At 39.5% G+C, this 25,661-nt stretch overlaps 1 protein-coding gene across 6 annotated transcripts in view; it reads right to left on the bottom strand.

Annotated features, from left to right (window-relative positions):
- Positions 1–814: 814 nt before the first annotated feature.
- The window catches only part of MAPK6 (mitogen-activated protein kinase 6), a 105,791-nt gene continuing 80,944 nt past the window's right edge, over positions 815–25,661 (bottom strand). For 2 of the 6 annotated variants that reach the window (XM_067555847.1, XM_067555844.1), the window contains exons 2-6: positions 12,818–14,020; positions 11,690–11,834; positions 5,242–5,406; positions 4,073–4,274; positions 815–3,184 (exon numbers count right to left, since the gene is read on the bottom strand). In XM_067555847.1, coding sequence (XP_067411948.1) covers positions 2,086–3,184; positions 4,073–4,274; positions 5,242–5,406; positions 11,690–11,834; positions 12,818–13,372 — 2,166 coding nt within the window. In that variant the 5' untranslated portion in view covers positions 13,373–14,020 and the 3' untranslated portion in view covers positions 815–2,085. Of the gene's footprint in view, positions 3,185–4,072; positions 4,275–5,241; positions 5,407–11,689; positions 11,835–12,817; positions 14,021–18,540; positions 18,555–20,933; positions 21,034–21,731; positions 21,878–25,661 lie in introns of those variants that run through there. The other 4 variants (XM_067555845.1, XM_067555842.1, XM_067555843.1 and 1 more) reach the window with 4 other exon arrangements.

The following is a 25,661-nucleotide window of genomic DNA, read 5'->3' as shown; positions in this document are numbered from 1 at the left end:
GGAGTAACTTGAGCTAATTACAATAAAGACATGCCCAGCAACGAAGAGATACTGAAGCCTCTTCTGAAGTACTACCAGAGATGGTGCTGATGCTTACCATAATACCCCCACAAGCACTTCAGTTTGGTGGGTAGATGGGTTCACTTATATCACTTCCAGATCTCTAGAACTATGGTAGAAACAAGGAAGCCAGGGCAATAGCCAAACACAACTGGTCAGTTAAAGGGCAGAGTGAAGAGCATGAACTCCATTTACAGGGTTAACTGAGCCCCTCTAACATTTGTTCACATTTAGCTTCTTCTAAAATAACTAGTTATTGGAGGAAAAAAGGTGACTGACCTTTACATTTCCTTCAGTAAAAGCAGATTACTTAATTTGGAGCATTACTCAATGGAACTCTCTGTTGCATAATACATACATTAGTCTTTTTGCATGAAAAGTAAACAGTCTTTAAACAGTCTTTAAAATTAGCACTAGTATTTTGCAGATAGACAGAAAATACTGAATAGTAAAATCTTGCAGTTGAGTTTTAAATAAAAGCTATTTGAGTTAACTGCAAAAACTGCAAATTGCATATCACTTAAAGCCAAAGTGATCTAAAAGTCACTTTGAGGCTGAGAGGGCAAAACAAAACTATCATAGGCTGTGTGCATGCAAATTTCTAAATGGGCTATTTCCTTTTTCCAATAAAAATCAGCAATTGCAACAGAAACCATTTAAAACTGGGGCAGCCACCCAGGCCATGATACAAATGGTGACATCCACTTAAGTTAAAATGCAGTAGATAATTATCGTACAAGTAGTGAAACAAGAATCAAGTTTTGCTGGCCATGTTTTATTTGTTTTTCTTTAAACAGGGGAGCCAATGATACATACAGTATCCCAAAAAACCCAAAAGGTAAAACAAATTTCCAGAAGACCAAGATGCTACATGCTACATTTAACCTAATTTTATTCATGCTTGCTTTGGGGGTGGGAATTATTCAGTAAAAACATACAGTAAAAGCAAAATGTCTCACCATATAGAACTTTTAACCTACAATAATGTTGTACCTTAATTATTTCCATGCACACAACTAACGTTACAAAATTTTAAAAAATGAACACAATTAAGACTTCTAGGAGCATTTTATAATAAAGCAATTCCTAATTTTTTTTTGTAGAGATCAAGCACCTCCAAATTACAAATTCCTATACACAGTGAGTGCTTCATTTGAAATGAAAACTAAAAAAAAAAGATGTATTGGACAGCCTCAGAATAAGCCAATGTTATTACATATTCAGTTATGTAGGCAATAAACCATAGTGCTAAACAAAAATCTTATCTGCAAAGTAACTTCAAAAATTAAGTTGACTTTCTGTAATTACAGAAAATATACTCATTTGCTAAAATAAATAAAAGTGCCGCATATTAACACTTCACTATAAAGAATGCATACCAGAACATTTATAAATATTGAATGATTTTCAAGAAGAATAGCTACTATAATAATGCTGGCTAAAGAGAAGTGCATAATGAGAAGCACTATGGGTGGTTAATGTTTTGCCACATACTGCTGTTACCTTGAGGTAGATAACACATGCGTACCAAATTCTGCATTCATTTTCAGTTGCTGCTGGTATCATGTGTCTAAGAAATGTATACAGTATGAAAAACTAATACATGAATGAAAAAATGTTTCAGGGCAAAAATAGATAGTTATGTAATTCATGCAATTATGTACAGTCTCACTGTGTAAATTTCAAGGCAAGATTCTTTTTTCTGCAAAACATGGACAACTGTTTTACTGACAGAATGTTTTTACTTGGTTTAGTGCATTTTTTTCTGTTTCCTCCTGCATTTTGCATTATTCTGCTCTATTCTTTAATTTTGTGTGCAAACGACATGCCAGTTTAAAAACAAAAAAACTAACTCATGTATAGAAAGTAATTCAGGATTGTAAAAATGATGGTAAACAGAAAGCTAATGAAATCCATACCAAAATTACACCATCTGATTCAAGTAAAAAAAATTACTTACACTAGTAATAAAAAAAAGACAAAAACATCTCATGAAGAATACAAAAAAAAAGTCTGCTGAGTGTTTTAGTTTAGATGTTTCAGAATGCTGCTGTATGTTTTATGGGGAATTTGGGGAGATGATTTCATAGCAGAAGGTGTTAATGTGGCCTGAATTGATTTAAGTGGTGAACCAACAGGACTGTGAAACTGAGGGATACCAATAGCCTCTAACTGCTTGTTAAAGAGGAACTCCCCACTATTACTAAGAAAGCTCTCTTCTCTTTCCTTCTCCCCAAGCTTCCCATCTTCAATTGGCTCAGTTTCTAGTATTTCCGTATCTTCCTTCTTACTAAAGAATTTGTCCAAATAACTGGTGTAAGTATTTTCTTTCTCAATTTGTTCATCTTTCCTGACTTCACAACAAAACTGGTCTATGAGGAAGCACTCCTCCCCACCACTTACAAGCTGGCTATCCCAAGAAGTTTGGTACAGAGCTTCCAACTGTGCCAAGTTGGCCATTCCTTTTTCCTGTTTCTCTCTGCTTACTGACTTTGATATTAAGCCTTTCAATTCCAGTTGGGACACGGAGCTATTCAAGTCATTTAATTTATCAACATCAGTAGATTCATGTTGTAAACTAAGTTGAATGGTTCCTGCTATAAATGAATCAAAGTCAAACCCTTGATTCTTCTCCCTTTCTTTTTCAACTAACTGCTGTGATGCTTCCTCAAGAGCTATCTGAGCTTTCACCAATCCATTCCTTTCACATTTTGACTTGCCTTTCTTATCAGACTTCTCTTTGCTCTGCTCCTTCCAGTTAGAAAGATCTATAATAAGCTTGGGCTCATAGTAATGATTAACTTCACTATCTCGCCAAACTAAGTTATCTAAGTATGATGAAGACCTCATTTTGTAATTACAAGTGTGGCTACATTCCAGATCACAATACTTGTTTTCATGGTGATCTGGATATTGCCAGCAAGGCTCAGTAGAGTAGTGCATGTCAAAAGCAGGATCCTCCAGATACTTTTCACGATCTCCATCCAAATATTTGCGAGGATCTACTTGCACTTCTTCCTCATCAGTGACATCAGAAAGAGCCCTTGGATCACGCTGAACTTCATCAGCTTCAAAGTTATTATGAATAGGCCAGTCATGATCTGAAAACTGACTTTCATGGTATCTGTAATAATTAATTTCCTAGAGTTAGTGAATGAAAATAAACTTCCTTGATGACAAATTATCCCAGACAAAATGAGCAGAGGTTAGGAATACTGCTAGACAGTTTACAATTCAACATATGCAAGTTATTGTCTTAACGGAACTGGACTGTAACTATATTTTAAGTTTTTAAATGCATTGTGAATATGGTAATTTATGCATACGTCTAATAATTTTAAATCCCAAAATATAAATATTTAAAATATGATTTAACCCAATTTAAGAAATTCCTCCATCCAAAATGTTCTTCTATCAGAAGTGCTATTTTAAGTAAAGATGTCATTTTTAAATATGACTATTGCAATTCTATGCCTTTACTAGTATATTTACTGACTGTAGATTAATTTTTTTTTACTTTCTCCAGTAAGACACATCTGTCAGGAATGAAAATTATTTTCTTTAATCTTAAGTCTTACAGACTGGAAAATGAATGTTATTTTAATGCATGTAAAAATCAGACTTATTTATGGATTCATAGAATCATAATATAGTCATACATCACCATATCCAAGTCAGTCTTTGTTGTGCTTTATATTGCAGCAGACAATTATAAAGTGCACCGATACTAATTACAGACTCAAGCTATGGGAAAATTCTTATCCTCAAGTTAATTTAGAAAAATCAATTAAAATGGAATTGGTACACTTGGGGGAAAGGGGAGAGAGGACAGGAAAAACTCCTCCATGGGAATACTTCTGCCTCCTTTCTGCAGAGTTCTATTGCTCTTAAAGAGATGTGTTCACAGCATCTCAAATATAGCCTCTTTCTTTAGATTTAAGGAAGATGCCATGATTCAGAGATACAAGACAATTCACTAATATCTAAACAACAAAATTTGGAATACATTTACCTTTCCCAATTATAAATATGGCTGTGACTTTCATCCATGAGCAGAATATCATCAACTTCATCTTCAATGTGAAAAGGATGACTTGAAATGGGCTCATCCGTTGGAAAGGAGTAAATGCTCATATAAGGATGGGACAAAGCTTCTTCTGCTGTCAATCGATCCATGGGACTAAATGTCAAAATTTGCTCCAGGAAGTCCAGTGCTGCAGAGAGTAAAACCAGATCAGTGATCAGTAACTAGAAGCTGAAAATCTTTATTCCTGAAACAATTTCAATTGGGCATTATAAACACAGTGCTTTATTTTACCCATCTACATGTATGTCAAAGACTGCTGAAAACACTATGACTTTAAAGAATACAAAAATCACCAGGGCTATAAGGATTTTAAGACAAAACTATCAACTGACAAAACCAATCTGCACAAAAATTTATTCTGTAAATCTAGAAAGGTAGAAAACAGAGAGGATACAGCAATAAGTAATGATTTTATAAGAGAGAATTTCTTATAGTTTTAAGTTGTGGAGTTAGAATGCTCTAAGTCAAGTTAGCAAGTGCCGCTGACTTCTACACTACACTGCCAGGAATAGTAAGAAAAAACATTCAAAATGCTTTTTGTTCAAGCAGGAATACTTGAACCAAAACTCTTCTATTTTGACAAGATAGTGCTTCAAATGTTTCTGAGAACAATTACTGTACACTCTTGAACCAATTACATCACTCATGTCTTTAGAGGACTAAAGTCCCAACCTCCCACTCCCTCCCTGAGCATTATTTGAATTGTCACAAAGATGTCCAATATCTCCTCTTTCTACCCTCACCCTCAACACATAGCGGTTCAACTGGTCTTCAGATAAGGGAATGGCACACAGCTCCTTGCAAAGCCACGTAACACTCCTCCACGACTGTCGAAGTAGCTATAATGTGATACAAGATGCTCCATTTCTCACAAGGGCTAGAGACAACTGCCTCCAAAGAGTTCCCATCCTGGAGAATGACCAAGAGTCAAACATGTGACATCATTATATAGTATGGATCCTGCCATCCATGGAAACATGCTTAATATATAACCAAGTTGGTGCCAAAAATTTTCACTGTAAAGTTGTCTGCTACGATTTTTAAGGTTTTTAATTTACAGGGACTAAAATCAGGTTCTCTTCAGAACCACTTACCTTCAGGACTGATGCCTGGAAGCAGCTGTGTTAAAGGTTTGTGTGGCTCAGTCATATCATTTTTAATGTAAACTGGGATTACACTGAGAAGCTCCTGACGGTCTTCCTCATGCACAACTGGAATTGACTCTAAAATCAGCTGCATCTGTTCAAGTTCATGTGCACCTAAAGGTTAAGTAGAGAAGACACAGGATGTTAGTTATGTTGCAAACAACTTTCCTTAATTTCTGACACATTCATGCCTGAAAAACAGAGCTCAAAAGTAATTTAGTACACTTAAAAGGAATTAGTGTAGTCTGGATAGATATTAGCATATTATGCCTTACAGTGCCTCAAATTTCTGTACATCAAACACCAAAAGTAGGTCTCACCACTTGTTTTTACCAATATCCGCCCCTTCCAGCTTTTCCATTTTGCTTACTCAATAGTTCGTTCAATATCTGGAGCACTTTAAGTTCTTTGCTCTTCTAGCATCAGAACACTGATGATTTAGCTCGGCATTTACTTACTTTAATGTAATTAACAGACCCACCAACTGATCCATTTGGTGTACAATTCTGATCAGAAATCTTGTAGTAATATCAGGAATACTATTACAGTACATAAATATCAGTTGATTAAAAAGAAAAGTGTGCCACATAAAATTTGTACTAATATACTTTATTTTTGAAGTGTAGTATTAGAATTTAAAAAGTCTATTCACAAACTATAAATACAGCACTGCAGACATGAAGAGAAGCATTAAACACAAAACGTTTACTAAATTAGAAGGGAGCTTTTCCATTGATCAGCTGGCCAGGACTGTGAGGGTGACAACAATGAGCACCTAGCAGGAGCCATTCAGCAGTGGGGTGCCCCACCTCCAGCCAGGACTAAGGACTCCTCCCCTCCTCTTCCTGGCAGTCCTGGCCAGGGTCTCTGCTCTGCTCCGCCAGAACTGCAGACTCCCCCTTGCACCTTGCTCCTTCAAGGTTTGAGTCGGGTGTCAGCAGTACCCTGGCTGTGCAGGAGCCCTCTACAGCCCTTCTGTCATGGGAGTGAGCAAGCGGGTCCTGGCAGGGCAGAATAGAGACTACCAGCCAGGATGACCCCTATCACAGGGTAGGCCCTATGTAGGGATGGCTCCTATGTAGTATGCACCCCCGCCCCCAGCTGATGAGTGAGCAAGCAGATCTGCAAAGGACACACCTTGCACTGATACAGTGCCACTAACACCTGACCCCTGCAAGGGGGAGGCAGAGCATTGACTGCTGGCCAGGTTTGTAAGGAGGAGAACTCCAGCAGGAGCCGTTCAGCAGTGGGGTGGCCTCTCCTGCAGCAAGTCCTCCTCATAGTCCTGGCCGGGGAATCCCTCCTCTCCCATGACAGGACTGCAGCTTTCCCTGCACCTTGCACCTGCAGGAATTGGGCATCACTGGCTCTGCAGCAGTACAGAGTGCTCTCTGCAGCTACACTGTCTAGCCCTGCTCCCTCACTCCTCAACCAGGTGAGGGGCACTGAGGAGCTGTCCCATGGCAGGAACTGTTCAGCAGTGGGGTGGCCTGCCCTGTGTCTGGGGGCTTGTTGTCTTCGTTGCAGTCTTGGCCCGGGGTCTCTCCTCCACTGGGCCAGGATGACTACAGGAGCAACCCTCCACCTTGTGCCAGGGTGCCTTGGGCCCTTTGGCCATGCAGAGGGAGCTCCCTGCAGTCCCACTGTCAGAGCTGGCCTTAACTGCTGCAACCCTGCTGCAGCCTCACCAAGCTGTGGTTACCACAGCAACGCCTTCCCAAAATGACTCCTGAGCTTGTAAGTTTCCATGGTAACAAGGCAACTTCCTGAGGCACTATTACCCAGACCATACTTTGAGCCCCACCTGCAGCATTACATTTCCTGGCACTGCATTCCATTATGGAGCTGGAGGGAGGGAGGGAGAGAGTAATGTGACAGATTTATTTAAATCAAAATACAAGCACTTCTTGTGGAGTTACCTTAGCTTATTTAAATATACACATGCTTAACTGTCCTTAACAAAATTTGTATATAAACCAAAATGCAGCTTTTAGGAATTAGCTGCGGAGTTCTTTGGTGAAGCTGTACCCTCACTTGCCTGGGCTGAGGAGCAGCAGCTGCATTTGTTTCCCTCTGAATCCATTTAAGAATATGCTTAAGAAAGTGAAATATCTATTCTTTCCCCCCCACGTAAGATGAAATACTCATTCTTTAAATATTTGCTTGGAAATGTGAATGTACAACTGCTATTAAAAATATATTACATGACTTCTGTATTTTACACTTCTCTTAAAAAGCCTTCTGAAAATTTCTGACTCATAACTATAAAACTTGGGGTTGGGGAAGAAAGTATTCTCGGGTGTCTACTATTCCCTCTTTCATTAAAGTTGCTTTCCAGTAAGCAAGATTCTGAGGGATAACTTGGAAGCCTAGACAGGCAATGAACATTAAAAACTTTAAAGAACAGTGCTCCAATCAGAAGATAAATTAATATGTCTTGATACTAACACGTTAGATACAACTGTTAGATAACACTTTGGATTTTCCCCTACTCTCACCTATCTTAAGACATTAAATGTTTACTTCTCTTTTATTCAGGAAGCTAAGATGATACTAAATTAGCTTTCTGAGCTAGGACTTAGGTGAATCTTTTCTAACTGCTTCTTTATCTGATGTCAAGCACAGGTTTTTATAAACAGACATGCTGAATTTGGAATTTTCCCCACAAAGACTGAATCAAAACTTAAAAGTCTGGATGATGGATGTGTGTTTCCAAATATACAGGCTTACCCAGCTTCTTGTGATTTACTTTTAATTTTTTTTAAATGAAGCCACACGTGAAGAAAGGATGTACAAATATCCCAGTTGGTGGGAAAAGAGAAAATCAAATATGCATTTGTATAGCCTGCAGCCACAGGATGTATTAGATAAAAGAATCCCATACCTGCTGACAAAACTGATAGAATTAGAGAGAAAAGTTTTTAATCAAGAAATTAGGGCTGGATTTTCAAGCGAGCTCAGCTACTTTCCCATTTAGACACCTAAATGAAATGGCCAGATTGTCAAAAGTGCTCAGCTGCCAACAATTTTCCATTCAGAACAATTAGCGCTCAGAAATTTGGCTCCAATTGTGGGCACTAAGCACTTTTGGAAATTTGACTTGTAGTGGTTTTAGTTTGGATGTTATTGTATTAGATAGTGAAACTGCATAAGCCTTTTGCAGTTACCCTCACAACACAAGCAGTTTCACAAGATGTACTTTACAATACCGTATAACACACACAAGCACAAACTGTACTCCTCTTTTCAGCTACAGTGATGTTTTGCCATTAGAAGTCATTGACTTTTCTAGGAAACCACCTCTTAGCAGACTGCAGAGACAACTGTATTAAGCTCTCAATAACGCACCAAACTCTGTGCATCACCAACGTAAGTGCATCCTAGATTTTTTGTTATACCTGGAAAGAGGTCTGCAAGTATTTCTAACAAACACCTATTGAATATGAGTTTCAAAGCACCCCATCAAGCAATTCTCATACAACTATTCACATACATCCTTGTCAACAGCCCAGACTAACTCCCTTTCTCTCTAAGATGATGGTAGCTACAACGTCATTCTATACCCAAAGTTAATTTGTACTGTAGCATTTTAAGACATACACAGCAGCCAAGCTTTAATCCAAATAATTTTTAGCCCACTCTTCATGCAATAAAATAAATATCTGGACTAATACTCAATCCTGATATTTAAAATCAAATCAGTCCAACATAAAAAACAAGTCTGTAAATCTATGGGCATAGCAGACAGTGTAATGGTGACACTGTCTGCAATGGGAGAGCATGGTGACTCCAACCCATGTCTAGAGGACAAAATGGAAGTTAGAGGCTGGAAAAAGCCCTTTGGGGAGGATAGAGTACTTTGAGCTTGCCAGCCCATAGTGAGATAGCAGAGGAAGAAAGCAGGACACAAAAGGCAAAATGCAAGACACTGTCATATAGCCATGAGGAGTGGAGAAGTGATAGGGTGTCCTGAAGCAAAGTAGAGTCTTTGGCCCATATGTCGTGGGTCTGGTTCATTGGTCAGTAAGTAGAATGTGGATAGAGGCAAGACGTGGTTTGCGGCATAGAAGGAAGATGTAAATAAGGTAGGATGGACAGAAAGTAAAGTGGGGAGGTGTCTATGATGGTGAGTGGTGTGAAGGACAGGTTAAGGCTGAAATTGAAACTACAAATATAGAATCTGTCCTTTGATTTTTCAAGAAAAAATAGAACAATGAAAAGAACAAGATATTTAGATTAAGCTACCATTATGACAGGCATCAAGACAAAAGAATGGAAGCATATGAGTGCATGGCTTTAAGCTTTTATTTATTTCATAATTTTGACATAGGAAAGGGTCAGAGCATAATTCTAGGATCACTGTATATTTAAATACTAGTGATATAACATTGTTACTAAAATATTTTTAGACTACATTTTTAATTTACAGAGATTCTATATTTATTTATGCTGTATTAGAATTGCCTCAAGGCACCCACATCACCAAGTTTCAGGACTTTTTGTCACTGACTACAATTTTTTCCATGAAAGCTGTCTAACATTTCTTTCAACCAGTCTTAATAAGCTAGAGACACGCTATATTTCTTAATTTTGAGTATTAAACATTTTGCTGCTAAGAGACACTTCAGTATCCACTTCTCAGTGCTCACTGGAAGATTTAATTCATCTACTAATCCCATGACAAACTTCTGGAGAGAGGCAGATCTCTATGTAATTAAGTTCCTAGCAATTTTCAAAGACATGACATCCAATTAATGGTGATTTAAAGGGAAAAATGCTCTCAATTTAACTTTTATATTGATGCCTGAAGCTAAGAATTTCCTTATGGTATTTTTTTTTTTAAATGTGGAAAATTGTTGTCACACAACTCAAAACAGCTGAATGGATTCTGCTTGTAACTTTTGCGAGACCTGTATTTTATCTATTGTATTCATGTTAGTTATACTGGTGAAAGTTATACTTGAGTTAGTGTAGTTCTCAGGGAGATCAGAAGCTTGCATCCCACATGACTGGAAACATTCATGGAGATTACAAGTTTTGCTGGCACAACCACTGAAACTCGTAAGTGCTGTGAACACCTTTACATTCAAAGGGACATATCCTACCCTAAAGTAAACAATGATCTCTCTGCACCAATGGAGCACCAGAAATGGGTTGTAAAGCTGCCAGAACATACAGCTAGAGAATTCCCCTGTGCAGAAGAGTCACCTTTGGGTGAAGAGCCAATTCAGCATGCTCCTTCAGCCCAACCCCATGTTGAGGCTGTGTGGTTGAAATAACGCACAGCAGTTCTGGGAAGGAGCCAAACGATTTCCCCCCACCGTCCAAAAATCATATGCGCCAATTTGGTCTTTCAGAGCTCCTGATATCCAAGCAAGCAATAAGCCATACCAGCACATGGACTATCTTGAAAGATGCTTTGACCATAAAATTTTCCAGCACAATTTAGAGAGCTCATTGTACATGGTTCAAATTCAACCCCCCAACTGGAATCACTAGACAAGTCTTCCTATTCATAAAAGGGGCTAACCATACACGTGTGGAGAAATATTTAATCGAGAAGAGATTTGTGAGTCAATTAAAAATTCCCTGGGTTTCATTTGAACTATATTTTCCAGTAAAAACTAAGTCTTTACATTCTAACTTGCTAAAGATAGTCCTATAAGCTCATTCTCAGAGGATACTATTTGTATGAAAGTTCTTTTTTTTTTTTTTTTTTTTTAAACAAAAAGTGAACTATTTGCTCTGTTTATCCATTCAATTCACTTTTCAGAAATTGAAAAGATATCACTATTTAAGTCTTAAATCCAAAGCACGTGTTCATTTAACTCCATACCATCAAAATTCTCCTCTGGGCACTCACTATCAGCCAAAGATTGGATATGGAAAATATTTTTTTCCATAAGGGAATGTATAAAATTAATTTAAGCCCTGTTTTGACAACCTTAATTTCAGACTCACTACCGTAACAAAATATATGACCATCTGCAAAATGGAGAAAGTACTGCTCACCTACCTCAGAGATATAAATACTGTACAAACATTAAGTCTGAGTTCTCAAATCCAACAGACTTAAGTTGAAATAGTAAATTACATTAAGCATAATACTCAAAATAAATGTAATTTGTTCCAGTAATGTTAACTTTACACATCTTTAATTACTAGACAGAAAGTTAAGTGTAGACCTAAACATATAAACTACATGCAATACAGACATATCAATGTTACCGTGAGACACTTCTGTCATCTCCAGTTGTGTTTTGTTTCAATGAGGTAATTATGGCAGTCTTAGATAGGAAAAATATGATGCTTGCAGTAACATATGTTTTACCCTTGACATTTTGTAGATGGGCTAATGCAGCACACATAGGTGAATGACGATCAGTATTCTACCAACCTGCAAAGAGGGTTTTCCCAGTCAGCATTTCAGCAAAGATGCAACCTGCAGCCCACATGTCAATGGCTTTAGTGTAGTTGTTAGGAGAAAGTAAGAGACGGGGTGATCTGTACCATTTAGTAACCAATCCCTCAGAAAGATGGCCCTAAGGAAGAAAATGTTTGTAATGAGTTCCGAGTTTGATCTTGAAAGGGCTATTGTGTACAGCAACTTTTATACAGAGTTAACAGTACAATGGGGATTGTGTTTAATCAATCACCTGCAACTTAGTATCATACTCTTACGTTAATCATTTTATTAATCAAATGATGTATAGTTCCTAAAAGTTCCTTATTTCCAAATGTCAAATTAATGGAGATAATAAACAAATCCCTTCTGAGACATTAAACAAGATAATTACACGATCACTAATAAATCCCAGCGAGTAGTCACATTGGTGCACTGGGGATGCATAGATATTTTAAACTAATCTAAAGTTCTTGTACTTCTGCATCGCTCTTAAAACCTAAATTGTGCATTTGTTCATCTAAATACTGCTTTTATAAAATACTCTTCCTGGTTATGTGCATGCAATTCCCCCTATGGAAGTAAACTGTATAAGGACAGAACCTGTCCTCAAAATATTAAATTATGAGGATTTAACAAAGCAGCACTCTCATCTACTCTTTGCCAAAATTTTAAGCACTGGGACTCTAAATTTATTTACCTGTAACCTTGCTATTGAAAATAGTTAACTAGAATAGCATGCTCAGAACTTTCAAAAGGCCAGATGAGATGCAAAGCACAAGAGGTGAAAATCTCAGTGTTTTGGGAATGAAAGCAACACATTCATGATATACTAGCAGCCATTAATGTCCACCTATGGAGATGACATTTTAACTTACTCTGCCAGTGTTCTTAGCCAAGAGGCAAATGCTACAACTTGTAAAATACTGTAAGGGAAAGTTAGTTACCAATCCAGATTGAACAGGCTTAAGAAACTTTCCACTTACACCAACCCTGCCATCAAGCATTCCTATTATAGTGATGAATACCATTAACATACCTAGACAAAGAGAGAGACCATTCTAAAACTGATAGGTTATCAGGATATCACTTTTTAAAAAGTGGATCCATCTCTCCACAAACCTTATGGGAATAATGAGGATCCATGATCCGTGCAAGACCAAAGTCACCAATCTTCAGCACCAAATCTTCAGTATTAATGAAAAGATTAGCTGGTTTGAGATCTCTGTGCAGAACGTTTGCAGAGTGAATATACTTGAGCCCACGTAGCAGCTGGTACATGAAAAGCCTGGCATGTTCTTCCAGTAAAGGGCCCTGCTCTAACAGGTTAGCCAGATCCGTCTCCATGTACTCTTGAACAATGTAAACACAGTTCAGTTCTGTAAGGGAGCCCACATCATCCGTTAACTGGCTTCCATTGGGACCAAGGATTTCAAATACTTTCACAATGTTATCATGGTCAAGTCGTCTAATAATTTTAATCTCACGTAGAGCATGTTTAACACTCTGAGGATCTGTGAGGACAATTTTCTTGACAGCCACTCTTTTATCACAGTCATTATCGACAGCAGAAAAAACTAAGCCATTTCCACCACAGCCCAGTGGTTTCAAGTCCATATACCGAGAGCCCAGATCAAAACCATGAATGTTCATGAGACTTTCAAACTTTTCTGCCATTTTGAAATTCTTCGTTTCTTTTTCCTCTTAAATTACCAAGCTTCTGTAAATATGTAGACACTTTTCCACTGGTATCTGAAGGAAAGGTCTTACAGAAAGGGAGAAGAAAAACTCGGCTTTGACTGCAAGATGTTTTTTTGACACTCTCATTGCATTATTAGCCAACCAGGCCTGTTGTGTCCCCTTAAATTTAGAGCAGACAAGCTCTATAACTCAAACTGAGCATAAGATAGAAAGATTGCAGCATTCATAGTTCAAAAAAGGTGCAGCATCTCTGCAGACATTAAAGAAAATACTCACAAGAAACTCAAACGAAATGAAATGACATACTATGCACTCAGCTCTACCATGCAACTGGTTAACATTTAACAAAAATGTGAATAAATATGCACATAATAGGCTTCTTTTAACATCCTCCTCCTCACAGTGCAGATACATTCAGTGTTGGACTGGTCCTGAGCAGCGTCATTCTATGGTGCTGGTAAGCACTATGTTTCTTTTTCCTTTTTTTCCTCCTTTGTTTACAGTCGAGTTAAACAGGAAACTGGCAGCTCTTGATTTACAAAAGATGCCTTCTGTTAATGATCAGGTGGCTCCAGCTCACCACAATCACAATCAAAGCTACCATCCATTTTATTTCGTGACAACCTGGGGGGAGAAAAAAAAAAGAAAATAGATCAGTGTTTCTATACAGAAATTTTTTTAGACTGCTTCAGAGGAGTTGTAGGTCATTATTTGAGCATATCATGTATAACCTCAAAAAAGAAAATCACCATAATTGTAGAACTAGAAATGTGTGTCCTTTTTGTGCTCTTGGAAGATGAAGTGACATTAACCACTATCCTGCTGCCTCTGAATAACTTTCATTTATTGCCACTAGTAGAATATATTGAATATGCTGTCCAAGAGAGCTATTGGATTTGAATAAAGCGTGATAAAAATCTTGACATTTCTCCAAGAAAAGACAATCTTTTTGTTGCAGAAAGGTCAGTAGCAAGAATTTTCATTATAATGTTCTGCTGCTGTCCATTCAAAATTGTGAAAGAAAATTCAACTTTGCATACAAGTTTTGTATATATGGTATGGTCTAATGTGATTTTTGTAGGAAAGGTTAAGGAAAACCAGTTCAATCATTCTTGAGTTGAGTGAGAGCTTTCCTGCTTTTTATAAATAGTCACTTATTTGAATCTTCAAACTTTGCACGTAAGTAGTCATCAATGAAGAATACTTTACAAAGTTTGCACAAAACACATCTGACTATAACGTAGTGTTACTCAGACTGAGGCTCCCGAGCCACAAGTGACTCTAACGCATCTCCTGCGGCTCTTTGCAGCATGATATTAAAACACTGATTTAATTATTAATTAATCAGGATGCTTTTACAATGTTATTCATCAATTGTGGTTGATAAAATAGTCATTTTACTGTGAGAATTTTATATATAAATTTCACAATATATATAGAATTCACACTATTGTGGCACTTCTGGGTAATGTTGATCACTAATTTGACTCTTGAACCACTGAGGTCTGAGTATTACTGCTATAAAGCAAAAGTTAGGAACATTTAAAAATATAGATTGATCATGTGCAGTAGAAATGAGCTGCTGTATAACCTGAGATAACATTTTGTTCATGTTTGTTCAAGCTATTTAGGTGGCAATACAGTCATGGATACTCTTGCCTCTTAACCTTGACCTTCTTGCACCAGAGCCAGCATTCTTTTTTCCCTTACTCCTATGTATATTTGCCTTTTTGGAATATGTGATCATTCTGAGAGCTCAAGAAACGTAAGCGTGTTCTCCAATCTATTGGATCTTTTACAGCCTTTAACATTTCTATCTAATATGGTATTCATATATAGAAACAAGGCAACCAAATATCATTCTTTGCAAACCACTGTGTAAGTCATTAAACTTTTTGTTGACATTGTACCAGTAATTTACATTTCTGAGAGGTCAATCGTAGCAAGTTAATTCCTTCTGATTCTGTATCAATATAAATTTTGTGACTTTTTTACTCAAAACCCTTGTTGCAAGGAACTCTGGGGAACAGCTAGTAGAGCTATGAGAAAGTATGTAATACTACTTCATGGATTAGTTACATGTAACAGACTGCAGTGAGAAGCTAGCATTCAGTACAGATAACATCCTAACCCATGTTATTGACTATCCTTTCACTAACACTTCTGGGGCTCTTAGGCCTTTCATTTTCAAATCAGTATTATGCCCTAATATTAACACAGTTACTGTTTAATAGGGAAAAAAGGTTCTCTTGGTGCACCTCCCCACCATTTGCATTAAAATAGAATGAGGTTATTAAGATGAAAAGTTATGCTCTCTTTCACAAGAGCACCCCTACTCACCCCACCCCCTGAAAAAGGTAAGAGCCCTCTATCAGATCACTCTGATCTTTTTTTTTTCTAATTCCACCAGAAGCTTAGATAACTTAAAAGTAGCCATTGCCCAAAACACATTGTAAAATTTTAAATGGAAGAGATATCACTTTAGCCTTCTCTTGCCAACCCTTACATTTACTTAAAGAAATCAGTTTCCTCACACATTCCTCATTGATTTAGATAATTAAGGCTTTTCAAGTGTGTTTCTTTACAGCTGTGTGAATGTTAAAGTGAGGAAGTCATCAGTCAAATCAACATCAGTGTCCAAACATTAGCCCACTATCATCATGTCATTCAGCCTCACCAAGTTATTAATACCTTCTCCATCACACTCTTAACACTGGCCTGTTTGTTAAAACAATATGAACACAACATGAATGTATCCATGAATATGTATGTATCAACAACATTTATACAGGGTTTTCTTTAGTATAGCTGACTTTTTAAAATATGATAAGGTCAGAAATTTTGAAAGTATAATCAACTTTGTACTCTGATTTATGATTTGAGAACATGCTAAGATTAATAATTTGAAAACTGTTATGTTAATTATAAATATGGGTCAGAACTAACAGCACATATAGCAGTGTTATTTTCAGTTATTCAATGTGAACATTAAAGCACTAGAACTGCTGAACTGAATGTTAGAAGGTATTTGTATATTGATGCGGTTGAGTTTTGTGAGAGTGGTGGGGTAGTTTTTGATCACTTATTGTGTGTTCTGTGAGTGTAGCCTTAAAATTATTTTAGTGAGTTCTGAGAAAGCTCACTTGATCAACCTTAACCGTAAGCAGATGAAGTGTTTTGTAGCAGCTCATTATAAATTGAATGGAATACTGAGAAAATCATTCAAGCAATAGGTAGGATTTTAACCCTCTAAAATTGACCTGCTATATGCAAAATTACTGAACACTTGTTCTTGTGCCCCAAAGTCCATTTTCAGTTTATAATAGAAGTTATTACCCCAACATATGAGGACCTTTCCTATGGAGATGACACTTTTACACATAGGAAATAAGTTACATTCTAATATTAATTGGTCTAAGGTATAGTCAATGACCATCAAGCTCTTCCTAAAACCTGATTGTTAATTCAATTTGCTTTCACCTTAGAGGAATTATTTTATTACTGATGTACATCCACAGTCACTTGCAAAGACAGCTTCACTTTGTCAACAGACAATAAATCTACACAATCTAACAGGAAATCTCATTCAGATTAGTTCCTGCAAACCAAGTCAACCCAGTGAGGGTTACCTTTCCTTTAAATATTTCTAAAATTGTTATGGGAGGATCATTTTTGAAACTTTAATACATTCAAATGTTTCATTAACTCAAGATCCACTTCTTGAGTCATCTACTTCTAAAATTTTAAAATTATTTCTATTCTTTAGGCTCTTTTTTCCCCCATAAGCAACACCATTGTCATTTCACTGCTCTGATTTTTTCTATGTGCAGGCAATAGACTCTCTCTCAAGTCCTGTTTGATACTGTTTCCAGAGTCCACATTCTAGTAGGTTTCACTGAACAGGACAGGAATAGGAAAGAATATACTTGGTCAGTCCATTAGCTAGGAAATAGAGGTAGCAAGCAAAATCTGCTTATCTCCCCATCATCATAAGTTTGTACCAAATGACAATACTAAAAGTCAAAAAGCAGGAGACAGATGAATTAATTTTATGTGAAAAGGAAGCTGCAGTTCCCATTCCTTCTCTCCCCAAGTCTCATTACTGATCCCATTAAAAGTGCCTTTTATTTATTTAATAATAAATATAAGGTCATGTAATATCATGGTATAGAATACAAGGTCATGCAATATCATTCCTCTGGATGATAATTTCCATAAGAACTCTGTCAAAATGAAAACAAAGGAACTATAAGTCAGTCTAACTGGAACGGAAGTATGGAAAAAACACTGGAAAGTTAAACACTAATGCACAGACTTCCTCTGTGACCACAGGCAAGTCACTAGACTCTCTATGCCTCAGTTCCCCATCCATAAAATGGGAATAGAAGTATTTCCCTATATCATAGAGCGTTGGGAGGATAACTATATTAAAGATTGCAAGGCACACAGATACAACAGCAATGGGGCCATGGAAGCACTTAAGATAAGCAGATATACAAGCATTCAACCATTTGAAAGGGGTCTTGCAACAGTGTGCCTGAACAGGATTCTTTGTAGGAACTAACTCACTGAACTATCACGTTATAACACTTTTTGTCCTACAACTGCAATAGTGTTAACTGCCCATGTCACTTTGAATAGTCTCTTACAACATGTTAACTCTTTATGCTAAACAATCTGTTGAACCTTATATTTAGCTATGACACCATCGATACCTTTTCCTAGAAGTGAAGAGATCTGTGTAAGCTCAAAAGCTTGTCTCTTTCACCAACAGCAGCTGGTCCAATAAAAGATATTACCTCACACTCTTTGTCTCTCTAATATGCTGGGACCAACATGGCTACAACAACAGTGTAAAATACCATGCTATAAGTTAGTTTATTCACCCTTGTCCACAATGTAAAAATATATGGTGGAGATACTAAAGGTCTCTCGCACCACCTAGACATATCTCACACCAATTAGTAAGAGGAAGATGACCCACAATTCTGACTATAAGGTTTTCAGCAAACATAAATCCAAAAATTTTTCCCTTAATTGTTAATTCCCCATTATCTTTTCACTGTACCTACACATCTTCCACTTAGAAAGGTAAATACATTAAGGACTAGCCTGATAGTTTGATGAACAGAACAGCACTGTACCAAATTCTGTAATGTCCTCTCTGCTATCACCTCTTTGAATTGGCAATGGGTGTAAACTGGTAGTCACCAGCTATTCTCTTCCAGGAATGCAGTTTTTATCATACTTTTGCCTCCTCTAGTGGCTGATTAAGCAGCAACAACTGCAGTCTCAATTTTAACAACTGCTTTCCCAGACAAGTCAAGTACAGTGTTTATGATTGCTACTGAGACCACAATAGTTCTATGGACCATAAGAAGCGAAGAGGAGGAAAAACAATTAAATGCAACTTTCCTTAAAGTCATCATTGTATGCTCGTCAGAGTGAGGGGACAATAAGTTATCTGGAACTTCTTAAGCCTTTTCCATTCCAACCTCAAAGTAACCTCAAATAATGAAGCAAGTTTGTTTTTCCCCAAAACTATAACAAGTTTACAGTTTCAACCTTGCCTTTTATGTTTTTACACATGAAATTGAAGATTTCCAAGCTTGCCAAGACTGACATTGATTAAACACAAGTCAGTAAGATTTAATATTTTGACTATCTGTAGCACACTACTGTGAAGTATTACACTAGATTTTTTTTTCCAGGACTCCCAGTTACTAAAAAAACAGTCAATTTTAATTATGTAATCATTTAGTCACAGCTACAGTCACAAAGAAAATACAAGACAGAGTAAGAAAGAGTTACTAAAGAAAGCTATTACACAAATGCCCTGTCCCTTCTACTAGAAAAGATTCAGTGCACATATATATATTTTTTTAGATCAGCCACGTTGCAGTCAGTAGGCAGAGTGAGTCATCATGGAACTCATGAAATTGCTGCTTTTCTAAATCCTCCTACTTACTCTCTACAGTTTAGGGAACTGTATGCTGAGAGTCAGCAGATGTTACTAGTAGTTTACTCTCAAAACTAATGGACAGATTAAAAAAAACATTTTTCTTTTTCATGCAAACACCAACATTTAGAGGCTCTATTACTGTAATTTCATGAATTAGTCAGTATTTCTCTAAGAAGCTACCTTGCAAACTTGCTATTAATTTGTTGCTTCACCAGGATATGATTTTCTACCAGAGTTTCGAGAAAAAAAATAAAAAGACTGATCACAAGAGCATATATTCAGTCAGGCTTCTGGCTGCTAATCTAAATTCCAACTGTAGTTTCCACTATCCTTTTTTAATAAATATCCAATAATTTACTTTAGTTTGGAGCAGAAATATTTATATTTCTATTATCAACCACCACGTTGTGGAATTTATAGCTAGATTAAAAAATCTGTTTCATGCAATACAAATGTATATATTATTTGCTGGTGGTGGCACCTACCATAATGTTTGTACTGGCTCAGTCAAAACCACCTTCTTTTTTCACAACAGTTAATTTAACCATTACAAAGTTAATCAAAAACAATGCTGCATGTAACAAAAAGTAATTTAATCATTTCACCATTGTTTTAAACGTTACTGCATTTTGCCAGTTTGATCAACTGTGCCCATTTCTATTAACAATTCACAATCATGTAAATTGATTGTATGCATAATTTTGTTCCGTAATTTAAACTACTTTATAAATAAATCAAGTCACTTCTCTCCACTCCCAGGGTCCTCTCAGGTCCCCTGGGAAGATAATGAATGCTTCTCACCTCAAGACTGTACCTGCTATCATCGTTCTGAATACTGACAACTAGGGAGAACTCCTTTTAACTGAGTTATAGTCAAAGGTACCAGAGGGATTTCCTCAGCTAATAAGAGACAGTGCCTTAACAGTCCCAAGGCTCTGCTAACTTTGGAAGCAAAATCCCCTAGGCAAAATCCCAGCCCCACTGCTGAAATCAATGGCAGAGCAAACTTCCATTGGCTTCAACGGAGCCAGAATTTCACCTCCAGAACCTAATGTCCCAGCTGGTAGTACAAAGCACTATGACACTAGTTTGGCCCCTCAACTGCAGGCCAAAGCCTTTGTAACATATTTTAAAGAAAAGATAAGCTACCAAGAAACTATATATTTTAGTCCCCCCCCCCCCTTTTTTTTTTTTAAAGTGTACTCAACTGATCCTTTCAAAGAACATTAAAAAGGAAAACTGTCATTTCCCTAATGGATTACATTTTTTTTACCTGTTGTAACAACTCACCCCATTTCCATGAGTGAAAGGTAAGATCTTTGTTTAAAACAAGACACTATACATAGACACACAGCATTCTAATTTGGTGGGTCGCAAAAAGGAGACAAACTCCAGCTACCAGTAGCATTACTTCTGCCCCATTCAATTCACTCTCTACCATGACAAAGATTTTAAAATAGGAGACGAAAGTAATGTCCAAAAGACAATTCAGTATTGACTTTGTACCTGCCACCTATTACACCTGACCTGATATTTGACAAGCCAGTGAGCCACTACAGTACAAAAGAGGTCTACCTTCAAAATGTCCTTTGATTCGTTTGCAGGTAGAGACAAAGCCTTACAATTATATCGCTCCTTCCATCTTCAGGGCGCCCAAAGCGCCCTATAAACTCAGATGCAGCACAGAGCTCACTCTCTAAGGCAGCTACCTCTGGGCTGGAGCCCAGCCGCTGTCTTAACACAGCAGCCAGGCGGCGGGTGCGGAGCGCCCTGGGGGCTAGGGGCAGGGGAAGTTCTGCGGGGACAGCCCCGCTCGCTGCTCGTAACGGAGAAGTTGTGTCATCCGCTGCCCGCAGGAAGGGAAGAACGAGGCGCAGCCTGGAGGGAGAGCCCAGGACAGGCTGCAGGCACCCCGAGGCCCGGGCCGCTCCCCGCGGGAAAGCACGGCCCGCGGACGGCAGCGAAGCCAGGCTTCTCTGCCCACCGGGACCGGTCCCGGTCCCTTCCCCTAGCGCTCAGCCGCAAGGGAGAAGCCCCCTGCCGGGAGCGGCCAGCGAAGCTGCCTCAGCCCAGGGGAGAGCGTCCCCCCAACACGGGGGGAGCCCGCCAGCAGTGGGGGGCGGGGGGGAAGCCCGGCGGCCTCGACCCCTCCGCACGCGGGGCAGCCAGGGCGGCTCCAGCCCCGTTCGGCGGGGCACGTCGTGTCCGCCGCACTGCGGAGGCTCCTGGCCCGGCCCCGCGGGCCCCGCGGCGGGAGGGAGGGAGGAGAGGCCGGGCGGCAGGGAGGAAACAAAGCGCCTTTGTGTGGCCGGGCCCGGCGCGCGCTGCGGCCTGGCACCCGACCCCGCCCGCCCGCCGGCCGGCCGCACTCACGGGGCTTCCCAGGCTCATTGAGGGGCTGTGCTGCACAGGTTCCTGGACCGCCCGGCCCTGCCGCAGGGCTCCGCTCCGGCTCCCGGGTGCCTCGCTGCCGCTCCAGCCGCCGCCGCCATGTAACCCACCCGGCTCCAGAGGGCTCGAGACAGGGCGAGACGGGAGCGACGAGAGCGCCGGCTCGGCTGGCTCCGCCTACGTGGAGTGAGGGGCGGGGCTGGCGCAGCAACCCCGCCTTGCGGGGGGCGGGGCTGGCGCGGATTCGGATGGGAGGGGCGGTGGTGACGTGAGCACGGTGGGGGGCGGGGCGCGGCGCTGCGGAAGCCAGGAGCTAGTGAGAGCGAGGCTGGCGGAGGGCAGTGGGGGAGGGTATAGGCACAGGGACCATAGCTAGAGCCCTTGAGCCCGGTTACCCTGGCGGGGGGGCAGCCTAGGGGCAGATTTCGCTCTGTGGGCGGCTCCGCTGATTGTAGGATGGGCCCATGTGAGCAGGGGGAAGCACCTCAGGCAAGGAGTGGGTCAAGGGGCAGGCACAGCTGCACAGGGGGTTGAGACAGGCAGCAATGACTGAACCTGCCCCTAGGTTAGTGGGTATAGAGGGGCCATGTGCAGGGGTGAGGGACAGTCAAGACATAGCAGCTGGAGGGGGAGGCAGAGACATAAATTATAGGTGCAGAGGGGGTGGGGTTATTGTGGGGGTGGGAGAGCACAGATAAGAACGATATGCGGGGTGGGGGGGGGCGCAGAGAGGGTGGGTATAGATTATGGTAGGAATGGGTGAGTGGGGGTCTGGGTAGGGGCATTATGGATTGTAATAGGAAGAGCCAGACTATCATGTAATGGCTGGGACACAACTGATTGGGAAGTGGGGGTGGGGCTGGGCACGGATTATGGTAGCAATAAGGGGGCAGAAACAGATAGTGGGAAACAGGTTGTGTGGATTATCATGGATTGGGTGCACATAATTGAGGGCACAGGCAACCATCTATAGAGATTATAATAGCAGCAAAACAATCTTGCTACAGCTGATCGGGGAGCAGGAGTGGACCCCCAACTACCGCAATGAGGTATGAGAAGGGTAGTGCTAGAATAAACTGAATAGCAACAAATCCCCTCACCCAGCCGGAATAAATCCAAAGATTCTGTAGGAATTTAAGAACAAACTAAATCAAGTGATTAAAAAATACACAATCTTTTCATGAAATTTGGTTGTTCTAGCTGCTGTACAAAGCCCAATCTTCCCTTTCCCTCCTCCACCTTCTATTATAATCCTTATCTGCATCCTGGACCCATTTATGTTCTTAATGCTCTGTCCTACTTTTCTCCAATTGCCCATCAATGTTTGTGTTTGAACCTCCTCCCCGTATGTACTGTACAAGATTGTCTGACAACTCCCAACTCATTATTTATACCTACACCCTCTGCTACTCCAGCCCTCAAACTATTTCATGTTTATTACTTGAAAAGAATAAGCGTGTTCTTATCACACATTGTGGTGAAGACCAGTACAAAGAGATAGGTTTCAACCACATCCTTGGGCCTTGTTTACAGTAGAAAAATGCACTCCTAGTGTAGAAGTAGTTTATAAGGGCCAAAGCCCTTTGACAGATATCAGGCTTTTTTATACCCCTAATACTGCATCCAGATGTGGAGTTGTATCTATATCAGTTAAAGTCATAATCCTACCCCTGATAGTTATATAAAAACTATGCCACTAGACCAGGCCTTAAATTATCCCTCGTAGTTTTGTTCTTGCATAGCACCTGTCATAGTTTATGCTCCTTTCCAGGGCTCAGACTGAATTTGGAAGCAATGGGCCAGCATATCAGCACCTCCGTGAAGGTGCACTTTTGCTTGCTAGAAACTGTTTCTGTGTTTTCCTTTTTTTGAATGAACATTGAACTTAAGTCAGTTCTACACTAGAAACTTTTTTTTGATATAGTAATGGCAATGGGGGGGAGGGTTGCAGAATTTCAGTAGTGGCAAACACTTTTAGAGTAGCTGAAGCTCTACCTGCATAAAAGCTGTGGGTACAGTTTTTTTTCCTTAGGGCAATTATTAGCCACTATGCATGTTATACATATTGCACACTATTTTAATATGTATTATACACTATATTATATATAAAAATTAGACCAAAGTTTTATATTTGAATGGTATCATGCTTACTCTTGTTAAGTATCCCATAACACTTGGCAAAGCTGAAGTCAGCTTTGTTACTAGCAAATACAAAAATCTCAAACCCAAAATACATTTGTTCTGTATCCTAGTATAGTTACCTTCACGGACAGTTGGTTTGGAATGTAGTATCCAAACCCGAGACGAGAAAAGTACAGAACAGAGCAACAAGTTAAGGAACTGTTGTGGACTGGTTGGTTGAATTTTAATGATGTGTAAGGAGTTTTGTAACTTGTAAACATATTATAAAAACTACTAGCTAAAATGCATATCTTTGAAGCACACCTTCTGTAAAAGGTGAACATACTGCGAGATAAGAATTGCTTCCCAGAAGGAGGGTATACATGTCTCCTTTTCATATTGTACTGCTTTGTCTTTAAACAATACATTTGGCTAAGTGCTTGTCTACACTTGAAATGCTACAGCAGCAAGCTGTCGCCATAGTGCTTCAGTATAGACTCTGCCTATGATGACGGGAGGGGTTCTTTTATCGGCACAAGTAATCCACCTCCTGGAAAGGTGATCGCTAGGTCTCCAGAAGAATTCTTCCATTGACCTAGCACTGTCTACATGGGGATTTAGGTTGGCTTAATAACTTCACCGACGGGTGTGGATTCCTGAGCAGCATAGATGGGTTGATCTCCTCTTCTAGTGTAGACCAGCCCCAAATTCCATTATCTGGTGTTTTGGACACTTTTAAGAACAAACTGAGTGTGGTCAAACAATTGTCTACAACTTTTAGACAATACAGTGATATAAACTACACCTGCAAAAGCATCCTGTTACCAGTAGAAACTGCATCTACACTGGGTAGAAATTGCAAAACAAACTTTCTAGTTTAGACCTGATCTTATGGGTAAGAGAGCCTCAAAAATATGCACTCACGGAGAGAAGGCTGCAGAGAACCTGGAACAATAGGTTTGAGAGATGTGAACTTTCTCATTCATCTCGGCTTGGCTTCATTTTGAATGCTGATGAACTTGAGGTAGCTTTGTTGTAGAGTAATGTGAAAACTCCCCACACTTTTGTACTAGGCTACAAAACATTTGTGCAAAGTGCCCTGAAGGTCTCATTTTGGTGTCCCCATGGGGGTGGGGTTTGAGACACCACATATTCAGTACCCCTCCTCCAATTAAGAAGAAGGACCCAACAAGCCCATAGTCATATTCATGCTCAAGAGAGGGGGAGGTAGGCTCAAGGAGCCTATGACACTCCGAGCACACAATCATTCTGAACATCCACAGATTTTGTGAATGTCTCTTTTTGATTATTCATATGAGTAGAATTATTTGTGATTAGAGCTTGGAATAGTAAATCCCCCCCCCATTTCAACCCTATGTTCATTTCCTTTTTCTGAAGAAAATTCATTTGGCTCATTTTACTTCTGAACTTTGTCATAGTAGTTTACCTCTTAAGTTTCAGCTTTCTTGTCTTAAGGGGCATGCCTAGTTTCTGAGACAGGGAGGATGAAAGCAGGAAAATTGGTCGGCAAGTCTGCGGGTCTGAACTGCAGACTCCAAAAAGAGGAGCTGAGGAAAAAAGGAGTCAGCAGGTGGAAAGCCAGCAACAGTTTCCTGCAGTCTTTGTTCATGGGCTTATACCATAGGAATCACTCCCCTTACTTTCCTCAGCAAACAGAATCACCCAACCCCTAGAGCACCAAAGACAGTAATGACATCAGTGGGTACAATGAAGTAAATGAAAAAAACCCTCTTATAACAAACTATCGAGAGGAAAACCTAGAGTGGTTTT

Source organism: Emydura macquarii, unplaced genomic scaffold, assembly GCF_026122565.2.
Source record: "Emydura macquarii macquarii isolate MOO-44397 ecotype Brisbane River unplaced genomic scaffold, CSIRO-AGI_Emac_v2 contig_1644, whole genome shotgun sequence".
Taxonomy (NCBI): Eukaryota; Metazoa; Chordata; order Testudines; family Chelidae; genus Emydura; species Emydura macquarii.
The sequence above is the reverse complement of the archived record's forward strand: the minus strand, read 5'-3'. Positions and strand labels throughout refer to the sequence as shown.